The sequence below is a fragment of the Oncorhynchus nerka genome, linkage group LG27 (assembly GCF_034236695.1).
Source record: "Oncorhynchus nerka isolate Pitt River linkage group LG27, Oner_Uvic_2.0, whole genome shotgun sequence".
Classification (NCBI taxonomy): Eukaryota; Metazoa; Chordata; class Actinopteri; order Salmoniformes; family Salmonidae; genus Oncorhynchus; species Oncorhynchus nerka.
Genome location: NC_088422.1, coordinates 45,418,163 through 45,444,812, shown reverse-complemented (window position 1 = coordinate 45,444,812; position 26,650 = coordinate 45,418,163). Strand labels below are relative to the sequence as shown.

The window sequence follows — 26,650 nt, the reverse complement described above, 5'->3', positions numbered from 1 at the left end:
TGAGCCACTTTGCTACAACTGGAAGATAATCCTACAGCAACAGGAAATGTGAATTATTAAGTGGGTTATAATTAATGGACATTTTTTAAGGGGTTGATAGATTTTTTATAAGGGAAAATACAGTCTGAAATGTCTACTATAAGTGGAAATTACAAACTTCCGAAGCCTTTTAAACCTCAAATACACTACAATACTGCTTTCACGTAGGATTTACGGTATTTTGCTTGAAATTTTATTTGGCCCATTTGTACCACATTCTTCCCTTCATATGGCCTTGAATACCTGCCGTGCAGGTAGGAGTGGTGTGCAGATGTGGGTGGGTGTCTATTTTAATACATTATTGAATAGACACCCTCAAAAAGAAATCCATTACTCATTTGTTTAGGCAGGTCCTAAGAAACAAAAGAAAAAATTATTTTCAAAACAATAGAATGGAATATTTTTTAGTTGAATTATGTTAAATCCAAATTAATGAAATCTATAGGTGATTATTTTGTTAATTAACAGACAAGACATAAGAAATAATATATACTGTTAAAATGTTCACATGGAGAAAAGCACCAGGAATGGATGGCTTTCCCATAGAATTCTATTCAACATTTTGGTGACAAAGTAGCCACCCCTATTTACGCAAATGACAACACATGTCACCCAAATCAAAATCAGTACTTCCTAGTTCCATGTACCAAACTGTTATTTCAATTGTATTAAAACCAGGAAAATCTGAAGAGTCCCCTGCTGATTGTGGACCAACAAGTTTAATAAATTGTGACAATAAAAAAATAACAAAGCTTATAAGCAATAGAATGGAAAAGGTCTTACCAGACTTGATACATATCAAACAGGAAGAAAGGAGGACCAAGGCCCTCTTCATAAAATGTATTAAAATACTTTTATTTGTATGGCATGTTCAATAGAAACAACTTTTTTTTAAACCCCACGCATTTCGGCTGCATGGCCTTCGTCAGGGAGTACAATGAAATAATACAATGTCCTCTTTTGAACAGCTTTTCCAACAGCTTTTCCGGTTGTTCAAAAGAGGACACTGTATTATTTATTTGTACTTCCTGACGAAGGCCATGCAGCCGAAACGCTGTTTTGTTTCTATTGAGCATGCCTTACAAATAAAGGCATTTTAATTCATCATAAGAAGAGGGCCTTGGTCCTCCTTTCTTTTTGATGACCAATTCACCCCTTTGACCAAAGACCACCTTCTGTCTACCAAAATGTACTCTTGTGTACCTTAGTAGTGCTTCCCTTCCTCTTCTTTCTACATATCAAACAGGGTTTATTCAAATGAAATACAAAACAAATACAAGAACATGTTTCAGTTTAGTACAATATAACAACAAAAAAGATAGAGATGTTTCAATAATGGCTGTTGATGCTGCAAAGACTTTTACCATTTTGAATGGCCTTTTTATTTTCAAAACTTTGGAAGCTTTCAACTTTCCAGCTGAAATAATATGTTTAATAAAAATATAGCAGAAAATGTATACAAATAATACATTATCTGATGAAATTGCTTTAGAAAGGGGCACAAGACAGGGATTTCCCCGCTCCCCCTCCTGTTTGAACTGACAATTGAACCGCAAGCAGAAAGAATTTAGACAGGACTAGCTCAGTGTACGGAGAGCTCAGTGGTGCTGAACGAATCCTCTGTCTATGCCCGTGGACTCCAGCCAAGGCCATCAAACGCGTTTATGCATTGGCTAAAGAGAGGCAGATAACACACCCTGCCGTACCTAATTCGCCAAAGAAACTGTCACTCAAAGGGATTCCCTCTGTCGCAAGCTGGCTGGTTGCGAAGCAAAGTGGCAATTGCCATCAGTGGCAACACTACAGGGTAAAATAGTTGTCCTCCGAATAAATTCTGTCGGTAATTTTGCCTTTTGAATCGGTGTCTGCGTGTAATACAGAAAGGTAAGGCGACATGGGTGTTTCATGTGTTGTGCATAGCTGACAGGCTGGCCAAGTAAAATGAATAGCAATGTTCTGCTGGATGGCTGCGTTCTCATGATGTTTATGTGTAGGTGACGCCGCTTCTGACGTCCTGAATGTTATTGTTGCCTACCCTGTGTCAATCTGTTCTGTTCTGTTCTTGCTGTTCTCGATGTCGTTTTATTGTCACGTTTAGGCTACCTTGTGGCTGTGGTTGAAACAGACCAAGTACATGACATGTGGTGAACATCACTGAAACTTATAAGAACAGTGTTGGCCTATTATTAATTCAACAGATCGATCATATGAGCAGCGTCTAGGGGTAGCATAGTGGGCAGTACTCTCTCGTGGACAGATTAAATGGGCAGAGGTTGGTTATAGGCTACTATAGTCGGAAGTCATGTAATAGCATTGACTTGAGATACACTGCTATAGATAAAGGGGATTAACTGAGCATTAAAGTTTAGATGTTTAGAGACTGAAGTACCAATGTGGAGGGAGACCACACACAGGTCTCTCTCTCTGTCTCTCTGTGTGTGTGTGATGTGTCAAGAATGATGCATGGAATACCTGAGTCAAAGCTGCCTAGTTTCGTAGGATGGATAGGGTAAATTAGTTGTGAGGTCTTTATACCATGCTCCCTGTAATGTGAACCAGAATTCGCAACTAACCTGCTATCAAACCTGGGTTGTCTGAGAAATTCAGGAGTGCCTTATCCCATTGAGCTAATGCTTAGTGATTAGGTCTGAGGGCTAAACATATTATTCTGACCACTTCCATTACAATTCTAGAAACACTCAAAGGTGGGGAGGCTACTGTTGTGTGGCTGTTAGACAAGACTGTCTGTTTCCTTTGCCTTTGATGCTCCATCACACGGAGCACATGACACATTCATCGGATTTTATAAGATAAAAGCTGCTTTAAAGTGTTCTGATTAGAGAATACAAGAAAGTGAATAGATTATTGAGATACAATGCAGCGGAAATGGCTCTTGTCACTGGTCAAGGCGCCTCATAACTGCTTAACACTTTTTCTCTTTTCTATTTTGTAGATCATTGCCAATTGCTTACAAATTAAAGATATGTCCCAAAGAGATTCATTAGGATGTAGAGACCATAGAGTTGAATAGAACAGGTGTAGGCTAAATATAATGTCAAATATCATATAATTCACTCTGTTCTCACTGACCTGGGACTGTTCTCTACCTAACACCTTGTGTGTTTCTGTTGATGTGGCACGGATAGGATAGCACTTGCCCAGTGAGTTGGTACAATCAATGAGTCACTGGTGATACCTCGTCCAAGCCATCATTTTAGTTGGTGTGCATGTGTTCCCCCGAGTGCTTACAGCAGTGTGAAAACACCTCTCTCCCTCTGTACAGTGTCATGGTAACTTCATCAGACCCCGGGGATGTGGGATGTGTGTGTGTGTGTGTGACCTGGAAGTCACTCCTCATACAGCTTCCTTTATCTCTCGTCACAAACAGGGCACAAAACACATACCTTGTACTATATAAGATAGATCGATTTAGAACTAGTCTCAAAGGAAGATTCTCTTTGATCTGTTTCCAGCTCTACTTGATCTTGGTAAGCGATGGTCACTCAATGTGTTCACTGATTGAAGTTGAGTTATTCTGATCAGATGAACCTCTCTCTCTCTCTCTCTCTCTCGTTCTCCTGATTGTTATTCTGCCTACACCGACAAATTGCTGATGCTATCTACGTAATCAAACTCCTCTCCCTTCTGAAGGCGTTTTATATGATTGGTCTAATCAAGTCTGCTGGGTTTCTTGTTTGAATCGTCTGTTCTTTACCTAGTGTTCACAGAATGTCATTCTTAGGGTGGGGAGGCCCATGAGTGATTACTAGGCCAAGGCTATACAGTGCATTCGGAAAGTATTCACACTCCGTTTACTTTTTCCACTTCTGTTACGTTACAGACTTATTCTAAAATATATATATTTTTTTTATCACATCAATCTACACACAATACCCCTTAATGACAAAGCGGAAACAGGTTTTTAGAAATGTTTTCTAACTTATAAAAACTAAAAAAAGATACCTTATTTACATTCGGTATTCAGACCCTTTGCTATGAGACCCTTTCCTAAAGTTGATTGGAGTCCACCTGTGGTAAATTCAATTGATTGAGCATGAGTTGGAAAGGCACACACCTGTCTATATAAGGTCCTACAGTTGACAGTGCATGTCAGAGCAAAAACCAAGTCATGAGGTCGAAGGAATTGTCTGTAGACTACCTCAATTGGGCCGACCAAGCAGTGCTCCCACACATTGGCTAACTGGGCTATCTGCATTGTGTCCCACCACCCACCAACCCCTCTTTTACGCTACTGCTACTCTCTGTTCATCATATATGCATAGTCACTTTAACCATATCTACATGTACATACTACCTCAATCAGCCTGACTAACCGGTGTCTGTATGTAGCCTCGCTACTTTTATAGCCTCGTTACTGTATATAGCCTGTCTTTTTACTGTTGTTTCATTTCTTTACTTACCTATTGTTCACCTAATACCTTTTTTGCAATATTGTTATAGCCTGCAAGTAAGCATATCACTGTAAGGTCTACACCTGTTGTATTCGGCGCATGTGACAAATAAACTTTGATTTGATTTCGAGCTCCGAGACAGGATTGTGTCGAGGCACAGATCTGGAAGGGTACCAAACAGCATTGAAGGTCCCCAACAACACAGTGGCCATCATTCTTAAATGAAATATGTTTGTAACCACCAAGACACTTCCTAGAGCTGCCGCCCAACCAAACTGATCAATCGGGTGAGAAGGGCCTTGGTCAAGGAGGGAACCAAGAACCTAATGGTCACTCTGACAGAGCTCCAGAGTTCCTCTGTGGAGATGGGAGTACCTTCCAGAAGGACAACCAATCAGGCCTTTATGGTAGAGTGGCCAGACCGAAGCCACTCCTCAGTAACAGGCACATGACAGCCCGCTTGCAGTTTGCTAAAAGGCACATAAAGGACTCCCAGACCATGAGAAACAAGATTCTCTGGTCTGATGAAACCAAAATTGAACTCTTTGGCCTGAATGCCAAGTGTCATTTCTGGAGGAAACCTGGCACCATCCCTATGGTGAAGTATGGTGGTGGCAGCATCATGCTGTGGGGATGTTTTTCAGCGGCAGGGACTGAGAGACTAGTCAGGATCGAGGAAGAGATGAACAGAGCAACGTACAGAGAGATCCTTGATGAAAACTTGCTCCAGAGCGCTCAGGACCTCAGACTGGGGGCGAAGGTACCCCTCCAACAGGACGACAACCCTTTGCACACAGCCAAGACTATGCAGGAGTGGCTTTGGGACAATGTCCTTGAGTGGCACAGCCAGGACTTGAACCCAATCGAACATCTCTGGAGAGACCTGAAAATAGCTGTGCAGCAACGCTCTCCATCCATCCTGACAGGGCTTGAGAGGATCTGCATAGAAGAATGGGAGAAACTCCCCAAATACAGGTGTGCCAAGATTGTAGCGTCATACCCAAGAAGACTCAAGGCTGTAATCGCTACCAAAGGTGATTCAACAAAGTACTGAGTAAAGGTTCAGAATACTTATGTAAATTTGATATTTCAGTTTTTTATTTGAATAAATGAGCAAAACTTTCTAAAAACCTGTTTTTGCTTTGTCATTATGGAATATTGTGTATAGATTGATGAGGGGAAAAATCAATTTAATCAATTTCAGAATAAGGCTGTAGTGTAACAAAATGTGGAAAAAGTCAAGGGGTCCGAATACTTTCCGAATGCATTATATCTCCATGTTCATTTGTCAGTAATGCTTAATTTTACAGTCTGGCATGTACCTTATTGTGTGATGGACACTTTCTGAGACTAACTTCAAGCCTGGTAGTACAAGTATTGTCACACCCTGATCTGGTTCACCTGTCTTTGTGCATGTCTCCACCCCCCCTCCAGGTGTCGCCCAGCTTCCTCATTATCCCCAGTGTATTTATACCTGTGTTCGCTGTTTGTCTGTTGCCAGTTTGTTTTGTTTCGTCAAGCCTACCAGCATTTTTTCCTGTGCTCCTTTCTGTCTCTAGTTCCTGTTTTCTAGCTTTCCCGTTTTTTTGACCATTCTGAATGCTCTGAGCCTGCCTGTCGGTCTATACCTTGTCAAACCACCCTGGATTACTGATCTCTGCCTGCCCTGACCCTGAGCCTGCCTGCCGTTCTGTACCTTTCGGACTCTGCTCTGGCCTGTCGTTTGTCTGCCCCCGTGTTTTTGTAATAAACTTTTGTTACATCGAAACTGTCTGCATCTGGGTCTTCTCCTGAGCCTTGACAAGTATAACAAAAGTAATAAGGAGGTTATTGTTATGGAAACACATTATTACCATTTACTGTAGTTTCTGACTATGTATACCAGGTATAGGCTATTTATCTTTACTTGGCCACTTTTACAAGACCTATTAACAAAGGGTATGTGATGGTTCAAATCAAATTCTATTTCTCACATACACATGGTTAGCAGATGTTAATGCGAGTGTAGTGAAATGCTTGTGCTTCTAGTTCCGACAATGCAGTAATAACCAACGAGTAATCTAACCTAACAAGTTCACAACTACCTTATACACACAAGTGTAAAGGGATGAAGAATATGTACATAAAAATATCTGAATGAGTGATGGTACAGAACGGCATAGGCAAGATGCAGTAGATGGTATCGAGTACAGTATATACATACAGTGGGGGGGAAAAAGTATTTAGTCAGCCACCAATTGTGCAAGTTCTCCCACTTAAAAAGATGAGGCCTGTAATTTTCATCATAGGTACACTTCAACTATGACAGACAAAATTAGAAAAAAAATCCAGAAAATCACATTGTAGGATTTTTAATGAATTTATTTGCAAATTATGGTGGAAAATAAGTATTTAGTCAATAACAAAAGTTTATCTCAATACTTTGTTATATACCCTTTGTTGGCAATGACAGAGGTCAAACGTTTTCTGTAAGTCTTCACAAGGTTTTCACACACTGTTGCTGGTATTTTGGCCTATTCCTCCATGCAGATCTCCTCTAGAGCAGTGATGTTTTGGGGCTGTTGCTGGGCAACACAGACTTTCAACTCCCTCCAAAGATTTTCTATGGGGTTGAGATCTGGAGACTGGCTAGGCCACTCCAGGACCTTGAAATGCTTCTTACGAAGCCACTCCTTCATTGCCCGGGCGGTGTGTTTGGGATCATTGTCATGCTGAAAGACCCAGTCACGTTTCATCTTCAATGCCCTTGCTGATGGTAGGCTTTGTTACTTTGGTCCCAGCTCTCTGCAGGTCATTCACTAGGTCCCCCCGTGTGGTTCTGGGATTTTTGCTCACCGTTCTTGTGATCATTTTGACCACATGGGGTGAGATCTTGCGTGGAGCCCCAGATCGAGGGAGATTATCAGTGGTCTTGTATGTCTTCCATTTACTAATAATTGCTCCCACAGTTGATTTCTTCAAACCAAGCTGCTTACCTATTGCAGATTCAGTCTTCCCAGCCTGGTGCAGGTCTACAAATTTGTTTCTGGTGTCCTTTGACAGCTCTTTGGGCTTGGCCATAGTGGAGTTTGGAGTGTGACTGTTTGAGGTTGTGGACAGGTGTTTTTTATACTGATAACAAGTTCAAACATGTGCCATTAATACAGGTAACGAGTGGAGGACAGAGGAGCCTCTTAAAGAAGAAGTTGCAGGTCTGTGAGAGACAGAAATCTTGCTTGTTTGTAGGTGACTAAATATTTATTTTCCACCATAATTTCCAAATAAATTCATGAAAAATCCTACAATGTGATTTTCTGGATTTTTTTTCCTCATTTTGTCTGTCATAGTTGTGTACCTATAAGTGTACCTATGATGAAAATTACAGGCCTCTCTCATATTTTTAAGTGGGAGAACTTGCACAATTGGTGGCTGACTAAATACTTTTTTGCCCCACTCTGAGATGAGTAATGTAGGGTATGTAAACATTATATTAATTGGCATTGTTTAAAGTGGCTGGTGATACATTTTTTACATACATTTTTCCATTATTAAAGTGGCTGGAGTTGAGTCAGTATGTTGGCAGCAGCCACTCAATGTTAGTGGTGGCTATTTAACAGTCTGATGGCCTTGAGATAGAAGCTGTTTTTAATTCTCTCGGTCCCTGCTTTGATGCACCTATACTGACCTCGCCTTCTGGATGATATCGGGGTGAACAGGCAGTGGCTTGGGTGGTTGTTGTCCTTGATGATCTTTTTGGCCTTCCTGTGAAATCGGGTGGTGTAGGTGTCCTGGAGGGCAGGTAGTTTGCCCCCGTTGATGCGTTGTGCAGACCTCACTACTCTCTGGAGAGCCTTAGGGTTATGGGCGGAGCAGTTGCCGTACCAGGCGGTGATACAGCCCGACAGGATGCTCTTGATTGTGCATCTGTAAAAGTTTGAGTGCTTTTGGTGACAAGCCGAATTTCTTCAGCCTCCTGGGGTTGAAAAGGCGCTGCTGCGCCTCCTTCACAACGCTGTCTGTGTGGGTGGACCACTTCAGTTTGTCCGTGATGTGTAAGCCGAGGAACTTAACTTTACTACCCTCTCCTCTACTGTCCCGTCGATGTGGATGGGGGGGTGCTCTCTCTGCTGTTTCCTGAAGTCCACGATCATCTCCTTTGTTTTGTTGACGTTGAGTGTGAGGTTATTTTCCTGACACCACACTCCGAGGGTCCTCACCTCCTTCCTGTAGGCCGTCTTGTCGTTGTTGGTAATCAAGCCTACCACTGTAGTGTCGTCTGAAAACTTGATGATTGAGTTGGAGGCGTGCATGGCCACGCAGTCATGGGTGAACAGGGAGTACAGGAGAGGGCTCAGAACGCACCCTTGTGGGGCCCCAGTGTTGAGGATCAGCGGGGTGGAGATGTTGTTTACCTTCCCTCGCCACCTGGGGGCGGCCCGTCAGGAAGTCCAGTACCCAGTTGCACAGGGTCTCGAGCTTGATGATGAGTTTGGAGGGTACTATGGTGTTAAATGCTGAGCTGTAGTCGATTAACCGCATTCTCACATAGGTATTTCTCTTGTCTGGATGGGTTAGGGCAGTGTGGTTGCGATTGCGTCGTCTGTGGACCGATTGGGGCGGGAAGCAAATTAGAGTGGGTGTCAGGTAAGGTGGAGGTGATATGATCCTTGACTAGTCTCTCAAAGCACCTCATGATGACAGAAGTGAGTGCTACGGGGGCGGTAGTCATTTAGCTCGGTTACCTTAGCTTTCTTGGGAACAGGAACAATGGTGGCCCTCTTGAAGCATGTGGGAACAGCAGACATGGATAAGGATTGATTGAATATGTCCGTAAACACACCAGCCAGCTGGTCTGCGCATGCTCTGAGGGCGCGGCCTGGGATGCCGTCTGGCCTGCAGCCTTGCGAGGGTTAACACGTTTAAATGTTTTACTCACGTCGGCTGCAGTGAAGGAGAGTCCGCAGGTTCTGGTAGAGGGCCATGTCAGTGGCACTGTATTGTCCTCAAAGAGAGCAAAGAAGTTTTTTTAGTCTGTCTGGGAGCAAGACATCCTGGTCCGCGACAGGGCTGGTTTTCTTTTTGTAATCTTTGTTTTTGCCAAGCTGTAAAAACAGCACTGATCACATCCCATGTGTGCTTTTAAAACAGACCCACTCATGTACCTAACCAGGCCTGTAGAAATGCCCAGATTATGTTTCTTTGGCTGGGGCTCCATGACTCAGAGCAAGGGAACATTGTGTGTGTGTGTGTGTGTGTGTGTGTGGGGCGGACTGGTGATCTGGTGTTTCGGGCAAATGCCAGATGGGCTGGTCCATTTTTAGCCCAGAGTACCTGTCTCACTTGTTTTTCTCTTGCAAAATTCTTATTATCTCAAATAATGTAATAGGCCGTTGTGTGGAAAATGCCAGAGACTATTTCTGGTGTGCGTGTGCGTGCACCAGAGGGGTTATAGCAGTGGGGAGATTTGGGTCAGTCCTTTTTGGAAATGTGAAATGTTTGTCCCACAGATTCTAGAGAGGCCTGTCTCTCTGTTACTAAGGCCCACAGCCGCTATTGTCCCTGTCCTTTCACCGCTCAGCTCTTTATTCTCCACAACCGCACATCTCAATTATCACACAGGGGAGCTTTGTGTGGCCAGAGCCCTCCCTCCCTCCGTGTGTGTGTGTGTGTGTGTGTGTGTGTGTGTGTAAAAGAGAGAAAATTACAGACACACACACACACAAGCAGACCAAGACTAAGATAGAGAATTCAGAGAGAGAGAGAAAAAGACAGTGGGAGTGAGAGAGAAAAAGACAGTGGGAGTGAGAGAGAGCCAGTGAGAGAGAGTTTTAGTCAAAGGAAGAGGAGGATCCCTTTCATAGAAAGCATTTCCCCGAAGCTACCTGGTGTTGTGAGCTGCAGTACCAGTGCTTCTCTCAAGGAAAATACATCCTCTCATACAACTGGTAGCCTACATGTAGGGAGAGTGGAGTGCACTTCAGATCTGCGTTGCGTGTTGTGGATGGATTCTTCCATTATAGTTTTCGCAAATTGTTATTGCAGAGTAAACGAAGAGGATCACCAGAGCTTGGACCAGCCCTCCACCACCAACCATCCTAATGGATCCTTAGCCCCTGTCTGCTGCTATTTGACTGGTGAGTTGAATCTCTTTTTACAGGCTCGTGAATAAGTATTTTTACCATGTAGTTCTAATTTGATATTGCCTACACCATACAGAAAGGTAGCGTCATTTAGCTAGTGTGTATGTATGTATGTGTGTGTCAGTGTAGGCTGCTGAGGGGAGGACAGCTCATAATAATGGCTGGAACTGAGCAAATGGAATGGCATCTAACCATGTGTTTGATGTATTTGATACCATTCCACCTGTTCTGCTCCAGCCATAACCACAAGCCCATCCTCCCCAATTAAGGTGCCACCAACCTCCTGTGGTGTGTGTGATTTAAACTCAATGAAGCAATGTGTAATTGTGAACACAGTGCTCCGCTCTCTTCACATTCACCAGTTAATACCTAATCCAGAATAGAGATGCACACAAATATGCTCACTGCCCATTGCCAAGCAACCAAGTGGAGTTGTTTGTGTTTAGGGTCAGGTTGACATTTCCCATTTTATTTAACTAGGCAAGTCAGTTAAGAACAAATTATTCTTATTTACAATGACTGCTTACCCCGGTCAAACCTGGACAACGCTGGGCCAATTGTGCGCCGCCCTATGGGACACCCAATCACGGCCGGATGTGATACAGCCTGAATTGGAACCAGGGACTGTAGTGACGCCTCTTGCGCTGAGTTGCAGTGCCTTAGACCACTGTGCCACTCGGGAGCCCATCGATTTACTGAGGTCACCTTTTAGGTACTCTGTACACTCAGGTGTATCAGCTGCCAATTACAATTCATAAACAAATCCTTTCGTGTGTGTGTGTGTCTGCACGCTCACATAAATGGCTAATATCAAATCAAAGTTTATTGCTCAGTTTAGCAGATGTTATAGCAGGTGCAGTGCTTGTTATAGCATAATTATACTTTGCGGAGCAGTGTTCGCTTTGTGCTGTAAAAGCGGAGCCCTCTTCTCTCTTGGCGAGTCCTTTTAGTCGGCCTCAGATCAATCGTTAGATATTCATGCTAGAGAGACACAGAAAGGCAGAAAGGTGTTTGAAGGCTGGACAGATGGGAGAGGTCACAAAGGGGAATCTCTTTGATTTGCTATGCTCCACCTCCACTGCTTCCCCTTAATAGACATTGAATAGGGGAGCTCCTGGCAAGACGAGGGATATTCTGGTTTGAGATATCATGTGTCTTACTGAGGTGTTTATATAAGATCATGATTATGTACATTTAGATTGGTACTTGTTGCGGAATCGATCAATCGGTATTTGTAGAAATGTGCTATAGTTGTATATTCTGGAAAAGCAAATGTAGATGGCAAATGCCTAGAATTGGACTGAAAACCTGCATACACAGGCGTCCCTCCTCTGTTGACGTTTGTCTGTCGGTGGTGGTGTATGGCTATTGGCCGGTCATGTCTGAGATACATCGGTGTAGGATTAGAGAGCAGTGTGGTTGTGTGAGAACAGTAGTGTGTCTGGTGTTTGGGCTGAGGGATAAAGGACCTAACCCTTTGCTATGAAGGAGAGGATCATGCTGCATTACAGGTTATTATAGTGTGGGTGGGTTCTCAGACCGATGAACTCAAGTGTGCTCACCTTCAAAGATTCAAACCCTCTTTACTCCTCTCGCTCTCTCTCTGTCTGTTAGTGCATCCCTCTGATACGTCAGCTGAAGAGTGCGTTGTGATTCATTCTTAATAATCACAAAGTGGGCCCTATAATCTGTTTGGCATTTCCCAGACACAGGTTAGGCCTAGTCTTGGACTAAAAAAGCATTATCAATGGAGAATCTCAATTAAAAGTTCTTAATTGGGAAGGCTAATCAGTGTCCGGGAAACTGGCCCTATGAGCATAGGTTAGACCCTTGGACATGACAGTGGTGCTAAGTGAGTTAGTGCTAGGTTAGAAAACCTTGTTTCCCTTTACCATCCATAATAAACACATTAATGAGTGTAAAGCTACCTCCGCCTCTACTCCAGGGACATTGTTAGAGCTTCCAGAACAAGGAGTTATCACCTAATCACACACATGTACAGATGCACACGTGTGAATGAACTAGTACAGATGCACACGTGTGAATGAACTAGCACAGACACACGTGCACAAATTCGCCTGCACACACACACACACACACACACACACACACACACACACACACTTGTCACCTAATCATCTCCTGAAAACAAAATATGTTCTAATCAGTTTTTGAGTGTGTTTGAGTGTTCACACAGGTAAGCAGACATACATTAACACTTGTCCACAAGTATGTACACATTCTGTATGCTACCCTCACACACACACACACATGCTCACACACACAATGAATAAATCCGGGATTAAAAGATGTAGCGACTGTCTTCATTAATCCCTGCACCAGTGTTTTAGAGAGAAGAGACGAGAGAATGGGAGAATGTTAAAGTTAATGTTTCAACTGAGTTCATTGTTCCAATTTACATGTTTTATCGTTATTTAGCTAGGCAAGTCAGTTAATTAACAACAAATTATTATTTACAATGACAGCCTACCAGGGAACAGTGGGTTAACTGCCTTGTTCAGGGGCAGAACAACAGATTTTTACCTTGTCAGCTGAGGGATTCAATTCAACAACCTTTCGGTTATTGACCACTAGGCTACCTGCCGCCCCAAGAGATGGACAACTTTGTGGGGTGTTTAAGGAAGTACCCCATGGCAGCACCTTAACGTTCAGCCATATTCCTTTCCTCCCTCCCCCTCCTCCACCACCTGTGGGCTATTTATATCTCAGGGAATCAAAGCGCCAATTAAAACGCAGCTGCACTAATGAGAGAGCCAGCAGACTGAGGTGAACTGTTGTTCACTCTAAGCCATCCTCTGTTTCAAAGAATGATCTAGAGCAACAAGTTGGGCTTACAAACGGTCTGGGGTCAACTTCCTTGAGCTATGGGTCAGAAACTGTCATCAACCGCCTTGGTTAAGGGAGTGTTCAAACTGCAGTCCATCGAAGGTCTGGAGAGACGCACTTGAGGAATAGAATAGTAGCCTCTGTTTTGTCTCGTTGGCTTAGATCTGCGGTCGTCTGGACATTCGGTCAACAGAAAAGTTCTCTACATGGACCCTATGTATAAAGGTGAGATTCACACTTTGCTCTTCGCTTTTAGTTTGGTTTTGATGAGATCATGAATAAAATAAAAGAAGTCTGTGTTTTTGCAGCCCAGAAAAGGGGTTTTATAGACTGGATTGAACAGGGCTCTGGGTATTTCCCTCATGATAACGTTCTGTTCTGTGTGTTCTCCCACAGGTGGTGCCTTGCATCAGAACCCCCTCCAGCCATGAGCTACCCCCATCCTAGGCATCCTGGGTAGGATGACGGCCGTGTGCCCCTCTGGGGTAGGCCCTGCTGGGGCTACGGTGGGGAGCTCCAGGGGCTCTGGGGCTGGGAGTACAGGCGGTCAGGATAGGAGATATGCCCGCTGGAGCCGTCAGGACAGCTCAGACATTGCTACAGATGATGAGGGGGTTCCTGCCCGCCAACTCACCCCCCTGGAGAGGCTCAACCTCGACATGTGCCAGGACGACAGGTAGAACCAGGACGCCCAACGCTCTCTTAGAACACAACAAGAAAGAAAATTCATTATCATGTATTGTTTTTCTGGATCCTTTGTTAATGATGATTATTTGGCAACCCCTCTGGTAACCCTACTGACAGGGTGGTCCGTGAGCTCACAGTGGGCCGACGTATCGGCTTCTACAAGGTCCGCGGGGAGATCGGCTGCGGAAACTTCTCCCATGTCAAACTGGGGATCCACGCCCTCACCAACGGTAAGGAAGACCCCTGCCAAGCAGCAAACACATTAGCTGATGTTTAACATAACAGACTGTACTGTAGATGCTCACTAAACCTTTGAATCTTTTAAATTATTCAATTCATTGACCAGTAAAAGTGAGAAGATATATTTAGGCCTGGCCAATCTTCACTAAATATGCTGGCTTGAGTTGAATAGTTCTCGGAAAATCCCAGCTCCTCTGCTCCAGCAAAGTCTCAAACCACAGTGATGACTGACTAGCTGTTTTCATCAATGAGCTAATAATACGTATCCTTAGATAGCTGTTTGCTAATGAGCCAGTGGTTTGGGCCTGTGGTCGGAATCAGCCACAGCGAGACAGCTTGTCTGCTGCCCTTGAAAAGATGGATTGATTAGAGATCTCGTGTTTCCCTAGCGACGGCTGGAATTGCTGCATGCTTCATCAAAGACTGTATGTAGTGTGAATGAGTGAGTGAGTGTGCGTGTGTGGTATCGCTTGCTTAGTCCGACAAAGCAAAATGAGCTCCGGTGCTTTTTTAAAGGCTGTCACTGAAAGCTGTGGTAGAGCAGAAAGAGAGACCAATACCAGTTTGAATTAATTATGCATGTCAAAGCACAATTAGATATCTCAGCACCATCACACCGCTTAGGGACCTTTCCATACCGTATTAGCCAAGATCTTTGTTTTATTCCTTTATATTATTAATTAGTTCATGCTATTGATATCAAGTATGGGTGCTGCAGGTGAGGTCAGGGTGGTCAGAGCTGTTTAAGATGAGCATGGCCTTATTTCTATTACAGCATATTGGATGACTGTCATTCATAATCCATTCACCCGGCTCAATGTAACATTGATAGGTTTAGGCTACTACATGATATTCAAATTTTCCTTGAACCCATCATGAGGTTGATACATCCTAGCCTATGAATGAAAGTTTACAACCTAGGTGCACAGGTCAAGAGACAAATTAGAGTAATCAAAGACAGACAGTGACACATTCAATACAGCCTTGGACAATCTTGCGTGTATCTAGCTGACCTAGGGTGTAATTATCAGTCCAGCAGTTGCAAACAAGAGTTTCTGTTGGACAAATGCAGGTATGTTATCCCCGTTTTGTTCTGTTTGCTTCTGTTTAAGAAAAGTTCATCAACAGAGTTGATCACCGCAAACACAGTTCACTTTCATAGAAGCCACATACAAATAGTATGGTTGCTCATTGTGTAATTTCTTCTTGCATTTACTCGCGCTCCTCCTCTCAACTTTTTCCTTCGCTTGTGGACTTCAGTGCCTGTGACCAGGTGACAAAACCTTTCCAAGCCAAACCTTCACACCATAATCGCTAACCACTACACACACAGCCTAAATCATTGTCACCATATTAGCGAACGTCATAGTCAACATAGCTATCTACTAGAACTAACATGTTAATAAACCAACTACAATCATGCAGTACAGTCCCGGCAGATAAAACAGTTACACCGGCGAGCCCTGGTGGCAATAAAATAATAAAACCAAAACCTTACCTTGATTTGGAAGAGTTCCAGTGTTGGATAGCCATAGCCAGCCAGCTAACATAGCATCCCTCTCTGTTTGAGCCAGGTGTTTGAGTCGGCTAAACTAGCTAGCTGCATTCGCTAGCCAGGTAAGTGAAAGAAAAGAAAATCGAAATAAAGCTAGCTCTCAAATTAAATCAAATCGAGAGAGAGAGAGCACATTAGTAAGGTTGGGTGCGTATGTTGGGAGATCACAGATGGCGTTCCATCTGACCACCAACTCAATGGAGTTGAGGTCAGGGCTCTGTGCAGGCCAGTCAAGTTCTTCCACACCAATCTCGACAAACCGTTTCCGTATTTACCTCGCTTTGTGCATGGAGGCATTGTCATGCTGAAACAGGAAAGGGCCTTCCTCAAACTGTTGCCACAAATTTGTAAGCACAGAATCGTCTTGAATATTATTTTATGCTGTTTGCATTAAGATTTCCCTTCACTGGAAATAAGGGGCTTAGCCCGAACCATGAAAAAATCCCCAGAACATTATTCCTCCTCCACCAATCTTTACAGTTGACACTATGCATTGGGGTATGTAGAGTTCTCCTAGCATCCGCCAGACCCAGATTCCAGATGGTGAAGCGTGAATCCCTCCAGAGAACGCATTTCCACTGCTCCAGAGTCCAATGTTGGCAAGCTTTACGCCACTCCAGCCGACACTTGGTATTGCGCATGGTGATCTTAGGCTTGTGTGCGGCTGTTCGGCTATGGAAACACATTTCATGAAGCTCCCGACGAACAGCTCTTGTGCTGAAGATAGTGTTGCTACCGAGGACAGACAATTTGTACACGCTACGCGCTTCAGCACTCGGCGGTCCCGTTCTATGAGCTTGTGTGGCCTACAACTTCGCGGCTGAGCCGTAGTTGCTCCTTGACGTCTGTGCCCAAACAAGTCTCTCACCGTTGCCGCTTGCTATAGACCACCTTCTGCTCCCAGCTGTGCCCTGGACACCATATGTGAATTGATTGCCCCCCATCTATCTTCAGAGCTCATGCTGTTAGGTGACCTAAACTGGGACATGCTGGGACATGCTTAACACCCCGGCCAACCAGGATCTCAGCGATCACTGCCTCATTGCCTGTGTCCATAATGGGTCTAATCGACCTGGCCCGGGTATCCTGCAAGGATATTGACCTAATTCTGTCAGTAGAGGATACCTGGTTATTCTTTAAAAGTGCTTTCCTCACCATCTTAAATAAGCATGCCCCATTCAAAATATTTAGAACTAGGAACGGATATAGACCTGGTTTCACTCCAGACCTGACTGCCCTTGACCATCACAAAAACATCCTGTGGCGTACTGGATTAGCATCAAATAGCCCCCGCGATATGCAACTTTTCGGGGAAGTTAGGAACCAATATACACAGGCAGTTAGGAAAGCAAAGCCTAGCTTTTTCAAAAAAAATGTGCATCCTGTAGCACAAACTCCAAACTCGTTCTGGGACACTGTAAAGTCCATGGAGAATAAGAGCACCTCCTCCCAGCTGCCCACTGCACTGAGGCTAGGAAACACTGTCACCACTGATAAATCCACGATAATTGATGATTCAATACATTTCTCTATGGCTGGCCATGCTTTCCACCTTGCTATCCCTACCCCGGTCAACAGCCCTGCACCCCCCACAGCAACTTTCCCAAGCCTCCCCCATTTCTCCTTCACCCAAATCCAGATAGCTGATGTTCTGAAAGAGCTGCAAAATCCCTACAAATCAACCGGGCTAGACAATCTGGACTCTCTCTTTCTAAAATGATCCACCGCAATTGTTGCAACCCCTATTACCAGCCTGTTGAACCTCTCTTTCGTATCGTCTGAGATCCCAAAAGCTTGGAAAGCTGCCGTGGTCATCCCCCTTTTCAAAGGGGGAGACACTCTAGACCCAAACTGCTACAGACCTATATATATCCTACCCTGCCTTTCTAAGGTCTTCGAAAGCCAAGTTAACAAACAGATCACAAACAGACCATTTCGAATCCCACCGTACCTTCTCCACTATGCAATCTGGTTTCCGAGCTGGTCATGGGTGCACCTCAGCCATGCTCAAGGTTTTAAACGATATCATAACCGCCATCGATAAAAGACAATACTGTGCAGCTGTCTTCATCGACCTGTCCAAGGCTTTCGACTCTGTCAATCACCACATTCTTATCGGCAGACTCAACAGCCTTGGTTTCTCAAAGGACTGCCTCGCCTGTTTCACCAACTACTTCTCAAACAGAGTTCAGCGTGTCAAATTGGAGGGCCTGTTGTCCGGACCTCTGGCAGTCTCTATGGTGGTACCACAGGGTTCAATCTTCAGGCCGACTCTTTTCTCTGTATACGTCAATGATGTCGCTCTTGCTGCTGTTGATTCTCTAATCCACCTCTACGCAGATGACACCATTCTGTATACTTCTGGCCCCTCTTTGGACACTGTGTTTTAACTAACCTCCAGACGAGCCTCAATGCCTTACAACTCTCCTTCCGTGGCCTCCAACTGCTCTTAAATACAAGTAAAACTAAATGCATGCTCTTCAACCGATCGCTGGCCACACCTGCCCGCCCGTCCAGCGTCCCTACTCTGGAGGCTTCTGACTTATGTGGACAACTACTAATACCTAGGTGTCTGGTTAGACTGTAAACTCTCCTTCCAGACTCACATTAAGCATCTCCAATCCAAAATTAAATCTAGAATCGGCTTCCTATTTCGCAACAAAGCATCCTTCGCTCATGCTGCCAAACATACTATCCTACTGATCCTTGACTTCGGCAATGTAATTTACAAAATAGCCTCCAACACTCTACTCAGCAAATTGGATGCAGTCACAGTGCCATCCGTTTTGTCACCAAAGCCCCATATACTACCCACCACTGCAACCTGTATGCTCTCGTTGGCTAGCCCTCAGTTCATATTCGTCCAGGTCATCTATAAGTCTTTGCTAGGTAAAGCCCCGCCTTATCTCAGCTCACTGGTCACCATAGCAGCACCCACCCGTAGCACGCGCTCCAGCAGGTATATTTCACTGGTCACCCCCATAGCCAATTCCTCATTTGGCCGCCTTTCCTTCCAGTTCTCTGCTGCCAATGACTGGAACGAACTGCAAAAATCACTGAAGATGGACACTCCTATCTCCCTCACTAACTTTAAGCACCAGCTGTCAGAGCAGCTCACAGATCACTGCACCTGTACATAGCCCATATGTAAATAGCCCATCCTACTACCTCATCCCCATATTGTTATTTATTTTGCTCCTTTGCACCCCAGTATCTCTACTTGCACACTCATCTTCTGCACATCTATCACTTCAGTGTTTAATTGCTATATTGTAATTATTTTGCCACTATGGACTATTTATTGCTTTACCTTTCTTATCCTACCTCATTTGTACACACTGTATATAGACTTTTTCTATTGTATTATTGACTGTATGTTTGTTTATTCCTTGTGTAACTCTGTGTTGTTTGTGTCGCACTGCTTTGCTTTATCTTGGCCAGGTCGCAGTTGTAATTGAGAACTTGTTCTCAACTAGTCTACCTGGTTAAATAAAGGTGAAATAAAAATAAATATAAAAATTGTTTCCACTTTACAATAGCAGCACTTACAGTTGACCAAGGCAGCTCTAGTAGGGCTGGAAAGGTGGCATCCTATGACATTTACATTTACATTTAAGTCATTTAGCAGACGCTCTTATCCAGAGCGACTTACAAATTGGTGCGTTCACCTTAAGACATCCAGTGGAACAGCCACTTTACAATAGTGCATCTAAATCTTTTAAGGGGGGTGAGAAGGATTACTTTATCCTATCCTAGGTATTCCTGAAAGAGGTGGGGTTTCAGGTGTCTCCGGAAGGTGGTGATTGACTCCGCTGTCCTGGCGTCGTGAGGGAGTTTGTTCCACCATTGGGGGGCCAGAGCAGCGAACAGTTTTGACTGGGCTGCGCAGGAACTGTACTTCCTCAGTGGTAGGGAGGCGAGCAGGCCAGAGGTGGATGAACGCAGTGCCCTTGTTTGGGTGTAGGGCCTGATCAGAGCCTGGAGGTACTGAGGTGCCGTTCCCCTCACAGCTCCGTAGGCAAGCACCATGGTCTTGTAGCGGATGCGAGCTTCAACTGGAAGCCAGTGGAGAGAGCGGAGGAGCGGGGTGACGTGAGAGAACTTGGGAAGGTTGAACACCAGACGGGCTGCGGCGTTCTGGATGAGTTGTAGGGGTTTAATGGCACAGGCAGGGAGCCCAGCCAACAGCGAGTTGCAGTAATCCAGACGGGAGATGACAAGTGCCTGGATTAGGACCTGCGCTGCTTCCTGTGTGAGGCAGGGTCGTACTCTGCGGATGTTGTAGAGCATGAACCTACAAGAACGGGCCACCGCCTTGATGTTAGTTGAGAACGACAGGGTGTTGTCCAGGATCACGCCAAGGTTCTTAGCGCTCTGGGAGGAGGACACAATGGAGTTGTCAACCGTGATGGCGAGATCATGGAATGGGCAGTCCTTCCCCGGGAGGAAGAGCAGCTCCGTCTTGCCGAGGTTCAGCTTGAGGTGGTGATCCGTCATCCACACTGATATGTCTGCCAGACATGCAGAGATGCGATTCGCCACCTGGTCATCAGAAGGGGGAAAGGAGAAGATTAATTGTGTGTCGTCTGCATAGCAATGATAGGAGAGACCATGTGAGGTTATGACAGAGCCAAGTGACTTGGTGTATAGCGAGAATAGGAGAGGGCCTAGAACAGAGCCCTGGGGGACGCCAGTGGTGAGAGCGCGTGGTGAGGAGACAGATTCTCGCCACGCCACCTGGTAGGAGCGACCTGTCAGGTAGGACGCAATCCAAGCGTGGGCCGCGCCGGAGATGCCCAACTCGGAGAGGGTGGAGAGGAGGATCTGATGGTTCACAGTATCGAAGGCAGCCGATAGGTCTAGAAGGATGAGAGCAGAGGAGAGAGAGTTAGCTTTAGCAGTGCGGAGGGCCTCCGTGATACAGAGAAGAGCAGTCTCAGTTGAATGACTAGTCTTGAAACCTGACTGATTTGGATCAAGAAGGTCATTCTGAGAGAGATAGCGGGAGAGCTGGCCAAGGACGGCACGTTCAAGAGTTTTGGAGAGAAAAGAAAGAAGGGATACTGGTCTGTAGTTGTTGACATCGGAGGGATCGAGTGTAGGTTTTTTCAGAAGGGGTGCAACTCTCGCTCTCTTGAAGACAGAAGGGACGTGAGCCAGCGGTCAGGGATGAGTTGATGAGCGAGGTGAGGTAAGGGAGAAGGTCTCCGGAAATGGTCTGGAGAAGAGAGGAGGGAATAGGGTCAAGCGGGCAGGTTGTTGGGCGGCCGCCGTCACAAGACGCGAGATTTCATCTGGAGAGAGAGGGGAGAAAGAGGTCAGAGCACAGGGTAGGGCAGTGTGAGCAGAACCAGCGGTGTCGTTTGACTTAGCAAACGAGGATCGGATGTCGTCGACCTTCTTTTCAAAATGGTTGACGAAGTCATCTGCAGAGAGGGAGGAGGGGGGAGGAGGATTCAGGAGGGAGGAGAAGGTGGCAAAGAGCTTCCTAGGGTTAGAGGCAGATGCTTGGAATTTAGAGTGGTAGAAAGTGGCTTTAGCAGCAGAGACAGAAGAGGAAAATGTAGAGAGGAGGGAGTGAAAGGATGCCAGGTCCGCAGGGAGGCGAGTTTTCCTCCATTTCCGCTCGGCTGCCCGGAGCCCTGTTCTGTGAGCTCGCAATGAGTCGTCGAGCCACGGAGCAGGAGGGGAGGACCGAGCCGGCCTGGAGGATAGGGGACATAGAGAATCAAGGGATGCAGAAAGGGAGGAGAGGAGGGTTGAGGAGGCAGAATCAGGAGATCGGTTGGAGAAGGTTTGAGCAGAGGGAAGAGATGATAGGATGGAAGAGGAGAGAGTAGCGGTGACGGTGCCACGTTGAAAGTCACTGACCACGTCAGTAAGGCCATTCTACTGCCAATGTTTGTCTATGGAGATTGCATGGCGGTGTGCTCAATTTTATACACCAGGCAGCAATGGGTGTGGCTGAAGTATATAAATCCACTAATTTGAAGGGGTGTCCACATACTTTTGTATATATAGTATATTTAGTATAGAATTTTTCTAAAAAGGATAACTTTTTTTATTGTTTCACTATTTTTAATTGTATTAAATTCACTGAGGAGGATGGTCCTCCCTTTCCTCCTCTGAGGAGCTTATACTCCCCAAAGCCAAATCTGAACCAGCTTCACCCTTCTCCTAAATGGGTTCAATTGGATGTTTTCATGTTCTTTTTGTTCTCTACAACCTACACAGTATGTGTGATCTTAATTTCCGTTTGGTTATTTCTGCTCTGTCCTGTCGTCTCATCAATAGTCGAATACGGCTTTTCAAGAAAGTACTTGTTGAAACGAGTAATACTTATATTTGATTGTTTTAGAATAGGCTATAATCAAGAAAATGGGTTTCCATGAAAATCAAGCTCTCTAACAAATTAGTTAGTTGCCTCAGAGAAAATTGACAATATACAATAGCATACAAGAAAGCAATATCATAAGCCTATATCTAACTGTTTGCAGATTTGTCTAGGCTTCTACAGCTCTTTTAAAACTACGTCCTGGGATTTGGTCCCGGAGACAGTCATAGGCTTTAGCTGCTTGCTCTGGTGCACCCCCAGATAATGGGTGGAGATGCCCAGCAGTGTTATATTTAGTTAGGAAGTTTGCGATTTGTTTTCTGTGTTGCCAGGCACCATGCGGAGTGTTGTATGTAAACCTGTTCATTCAATTATAGCCATGGAGGTAAAGGAGAAGGCTGGGGGACAACGGAATGAGCTGAACCCCAGACATCAGATAGCTCTCCTTGAGGTTTTCAATGGTCAGTTGTTCCACAAAGTTAAAGTCAACATTATCCAGCTCCTCCCGTGCCTCATCTCAGGACTTACATCCACAACATTGACTGGCTCAAATTCAGTCAACTCCTGCAGGTTCTCCTGATTCCTGCAGTAAAGGAAGCTAGCACCAAGCACACACTGATGGCCAATGCTGCAGAACAAGCAAGCTACTTCGAGAAAAATCTGCAGATACTCGCCTTTGGATAGGCTAGCTAGCTATGCGTTTTGAATGGCTTTGGTTCGATCGCTGTAAAGCACATCCTCTTGCCACAAGTGTTAAGTCAGGACTTGGGCATTTCCCAGAATATTGAACCACATTCCACAACTGATATTGAATATAAATATCCCATTATCATAGTGACAGAATGAAACCGAAAAGTATGAAAAATGTCAGTCCTTATTATGACATCATACTTGAGAAAGCCACCTAGCTTGGAATAGAATGTAGAATGCACTCGTTTCATCGGCCACATAACTTGCTTATGCATACAGATATGCTAATGAAGTGTGTGTTGACATCGACAAAGTATTGCACAGTCTTTTCAATAGAGAATAAAACACCAAAAGCTCAAATAGCCTTACTCCTTCTCTCAGCCTCTTCTTTTTGGTACTAACTTCTATGTTTAATGAACATGTCCCTCTGTCTGTTCTCCTTCAGACAAGGTGGCCATTAAGATCCTGGATAAGACCAAGCTGGACCAGAAGACCCAGAGGCTACTGTCCAGAGAGATCTCCAGCATGGAGAGACTACACCACCCCAACATCATACGTCTCTACGAGGTCGGACACACACACACACACACATACACACACTGTTGATAAGGAATGAGTTACACAAAGCCTGGTCAGAAGCTAAGATCATCAGTGCAATGCACTTAAACAGAGTTTATCAGAAGACAACTTGACCATCCTCTCTCTGCCTTCCTGCCGGGTGACAGGTGGTGGAGACATTGTCACGGTTACACCTGGTGATGGAGTATGCTGGTGGAGGAGAGCTCTACACCAAGATTAGCATGGAGGGGAAACTGTCGGACATCGACAGCAAGATCGTCTTCTCTCAGATCCTCTCGGCTGTCAAACACATGGTATGGCCCAGGGCTGAAGTCCTGCTTACATACACTTTTCAGTGTAATCATCAGAGCCCACCCAAATAAATATTATGCAGTCTCTTTTCTTTTCCGTTGTGCAACATTGAATGTAATTTAAAGAGTATGAGATGTATTTAAGGTACATATCGGTATGTTAACCAGATAAATATTTGACCCACCCCACAGCATGACAACAGCATCATCCACCGTGACCTGAAGGCAGAGAACGTGTTCTACACCTGCAGCACCTGCGTCAAGGTGGGAGACTTCGGCTTCAGCACGCTGAGCCGCCGCGATGAGACCCTCAACACGTTCTGCGGCTCCCCGCCCTACGCCGCGCCTGAACTCTTCAGGGACGAACACTACCTAGGCATCTTCGTAGACATCTGGGCCCTGGGCGTCATGCTGTTCTTCATGGTGACAGGAACCATGCCCTTCAGGGCGGACACGGTGGCCAAACTGAAGCGCTGCATTCTAGAGGGGGCCTATGTGCTGCCCTCCTGGGTACAGGAGCCCTGCCAGAGGCTGATCAGAGGCATCCTTCAGCCCCAGCCCTCAGACCGCTGCAGTGTGGAGCAGATGATGGGCTGTGAGTGGCTGCTGCCTATAGACTTCCCTCGGGCCATGGAGCCCTTTAAATTGGACCCGTCCTATCTGGCCGAGAGCACGCCTTCAGAGTTGGAAGAGGATGAGGCGGAGGTGAGAGAGGCGCTGGAGACACTAGGGATCACCCCGGAGCACATCTTAAATAATCAGGGGAAGGACTGTAGGAGTTCTGTTACGGGCGTTTATAGGATTCTGTTGCACCGTGCGCACAAGAGGCGGGCGGTGGAGAGCATGCCTGTGGTTACACATGTGGTCGGGTCCAGCGTGAGTAAAAAGGACCGGCTAAAGGCGTACCACAGCTTACGGCACACCTCCAAGCTCTGTGTGATTCTGTGACGAAAAGCCTTCGCTCCTATAGTTGAACTTTTGTTGTAGTTTTTTTTTTGTCAATAAAGTAAACATTTATGTGACTGTGAATGAGGAATGAGGTGGTGAATTTTAAATCGGTACAACTTCTGTCTTGAATGTTTATCGACAAAATGTTAACCGCTGATTAAAAAAAGAAAATTGAAATCCTAAAGTTGGGATTGATGTTAGGATTTGTTTTATTTTTATATCAGTCTCTGTGTGAATATACTTTAGCCTGGGTGCCTGTCTTCTTCGACTTTATCTTACCAGACAAGGCTAAAATTGTTCATACGGTCATCCAGCAGACGCTTTTCTACAAAGTGATATACTGTTAACGCATATGTATATTCATATGACCTCAAGCAGCAATAAATCCTATACAACTCTGGTGTATAGCGACTGAGGCTTGGTAAAACCAGATGTAGCATTGTGGAATGCTGAAAGAGTCAAGCATCCAGGCTAATGAGAATGAAGAATGTGATGATTTGAATTAGAAATCAGGAGGTGATTATCTCTCGAATGTTTTATTGCACTGTTTTTGAGAGACATTTTTTTTTTCCCAGTTACATGCCATCATCATTCTAGACATTTTCATCTCCTATTTCATAAATGCATGTTATTTTTATTCATTTTGCATATGATATCCTATCACAGTGCTTCCCCAACTTCTCCTTGAGTAGCCCCAGCCAGTCCACTTCTTCTTTGATGTATTTCAGAACTAGCATAGGTGATTACTTAATCATCAAGCCCTTCATTTGTTGAATCAGCAGTGCTAGTTCTGGAATACATAAAATAACTGGGGTGGCTGGGGGTACTCGAGGAGAGGTTTGGGATGTCTATATCTGTTTTTGCTTTTTATGCTATCATGCTAACTCCTTGTCACTCCTTGTCATGCAAAACATGTTTGGCTTGACAATAAGCAATGGAGTTGGCAAGAGCACAAACAGATCTGGGACCAGGCTAGATATCAGCAGGTAACTGGTTGAAAGGAACACATTGGCCTTATTGGCCTGGTTGGGTTGACAGTTATTTGTACACCTTACCTGTCAACGCCAATAATTTGATTTTCAATTGTTATGATGCCATATTACTGCCCAATATATATTTTCAAAATATTAAATAAAATGCTGAAATACTTCGTTGTCCTATAATGTTTTGATAAACTTCACATGTCAATGTTCATTACAAAACATATTTTTCTCATCTAGGGTTAATGGGTTTATATTATGGACAATAAATGGTGACTGTATCTGATAAGAAACAACCCTAATGTCTTACTTACAGTACAGAAACAGTAACTAGCCTACACATCAGGCTTATCGGCATATGTAGACTCTAAGCTGTGGATGAAACTGAAGGGGGGCATGATGCATTTGCCTAATGTACAGTATCAAATCAAATTGTATTTGTCACATGCACCGAATACAACAGGTATTACAGTGAAATGCTTACTTACAAGCCCTTAACCAACAATGCTTTAAGAAGTTAATAAAAATACATTTTAAAAAGTATATATATATATATATATATATATATATACAGTATATACATATATATAAAAGTAACATAATTAAACAGCAGCAGTAAAAAACAAGCAAGGCTATATGCAGGGGGTGCTGGTTAGTCGAGGTAATATGTACATGTAGGTAGAGTTAAAGTGACTATGCATAGATTATAAACAGAGAGTAGCAGCAGCATAAAAGAGGGGTCTGGGTAGACCTTTGATTAGCTGTTCAGGAATCTTATGGCTTAGGGGGAGAAGCTGTTAAGGCTTTTGGACCTAGACTTGGCGCTCCGGTACCGCTTGCCGTGTGGTAGCAGAGAGAACAGTCGATAACTATGGTGGCCGGAATTTGACTATTTTTAGGGCCTTCCTCTGACCGCCTGATATAGAGGTC

The 26,650-nt window shown here is 44.6% G+C and overlaps 1 protein-coding gene across 1 annotated transcript; it reads left to right on the top strand.

Annotated features, from left to right (window-relative positions):
• Positions 1-1,671: 1,671 nt before the first annotated feature.
• Positions 1,672-25,888, top strand: nim1ka (NIM1 serine/threonine protein kinase a). Its single transcript, XM_029638377.2, has 8 exons — positions 1,672-1,923; positions 10,473-10,564; positions 13,580-13,642; positions 13,814-14,093; positions 14,222-14,334; positions 23,369-23,490; positions 23,649-23,795; positions 23,985-25,888. Exons 4-8 carry the CDS (start codon positions 13,879-13,881, stop codon positions 24,738-24,740), a joined length of 1,353 nt encoding a protein of 450 aa, XP_029494237.1. The 5' UTR covers positions 1,672-1,923; positions 10,473-10,564; positions 13,580-13,642; positions 13,814-13,878; the 3' UTR covers positions 24,741-25,888.
• Positions 25,889-26,650: the final 762 nt, after the last annotated feature.

What these genes read in the sequence shown, in the direction of transcription:
- nim1ka (XM_029638377.2), top strand. Translation starts at nt 13,879, where the DNA reads ATGACGGCCGTGTGCCCCTCTGGGGTAGGCCCTGCTGGGGCTACGGTG. An exon ending in GATCCACGCCCTCACCAACG is followed by an intron (nt 14,335 to 23,368) that starts GTAAGGAAGACC and finishes GTTCTCCTTCAG; the next exon opens with ACAAGGTGGCCATTAAGATC. An exon ending in TCTCGGCTGTCAAACACATG is followed by an intron (nt 23,796 to 23,984) that starts GTATGGCCCAGG and finishes CCCACCCCACAG; the next exon opens with CATGACAACAGCATCATCCA.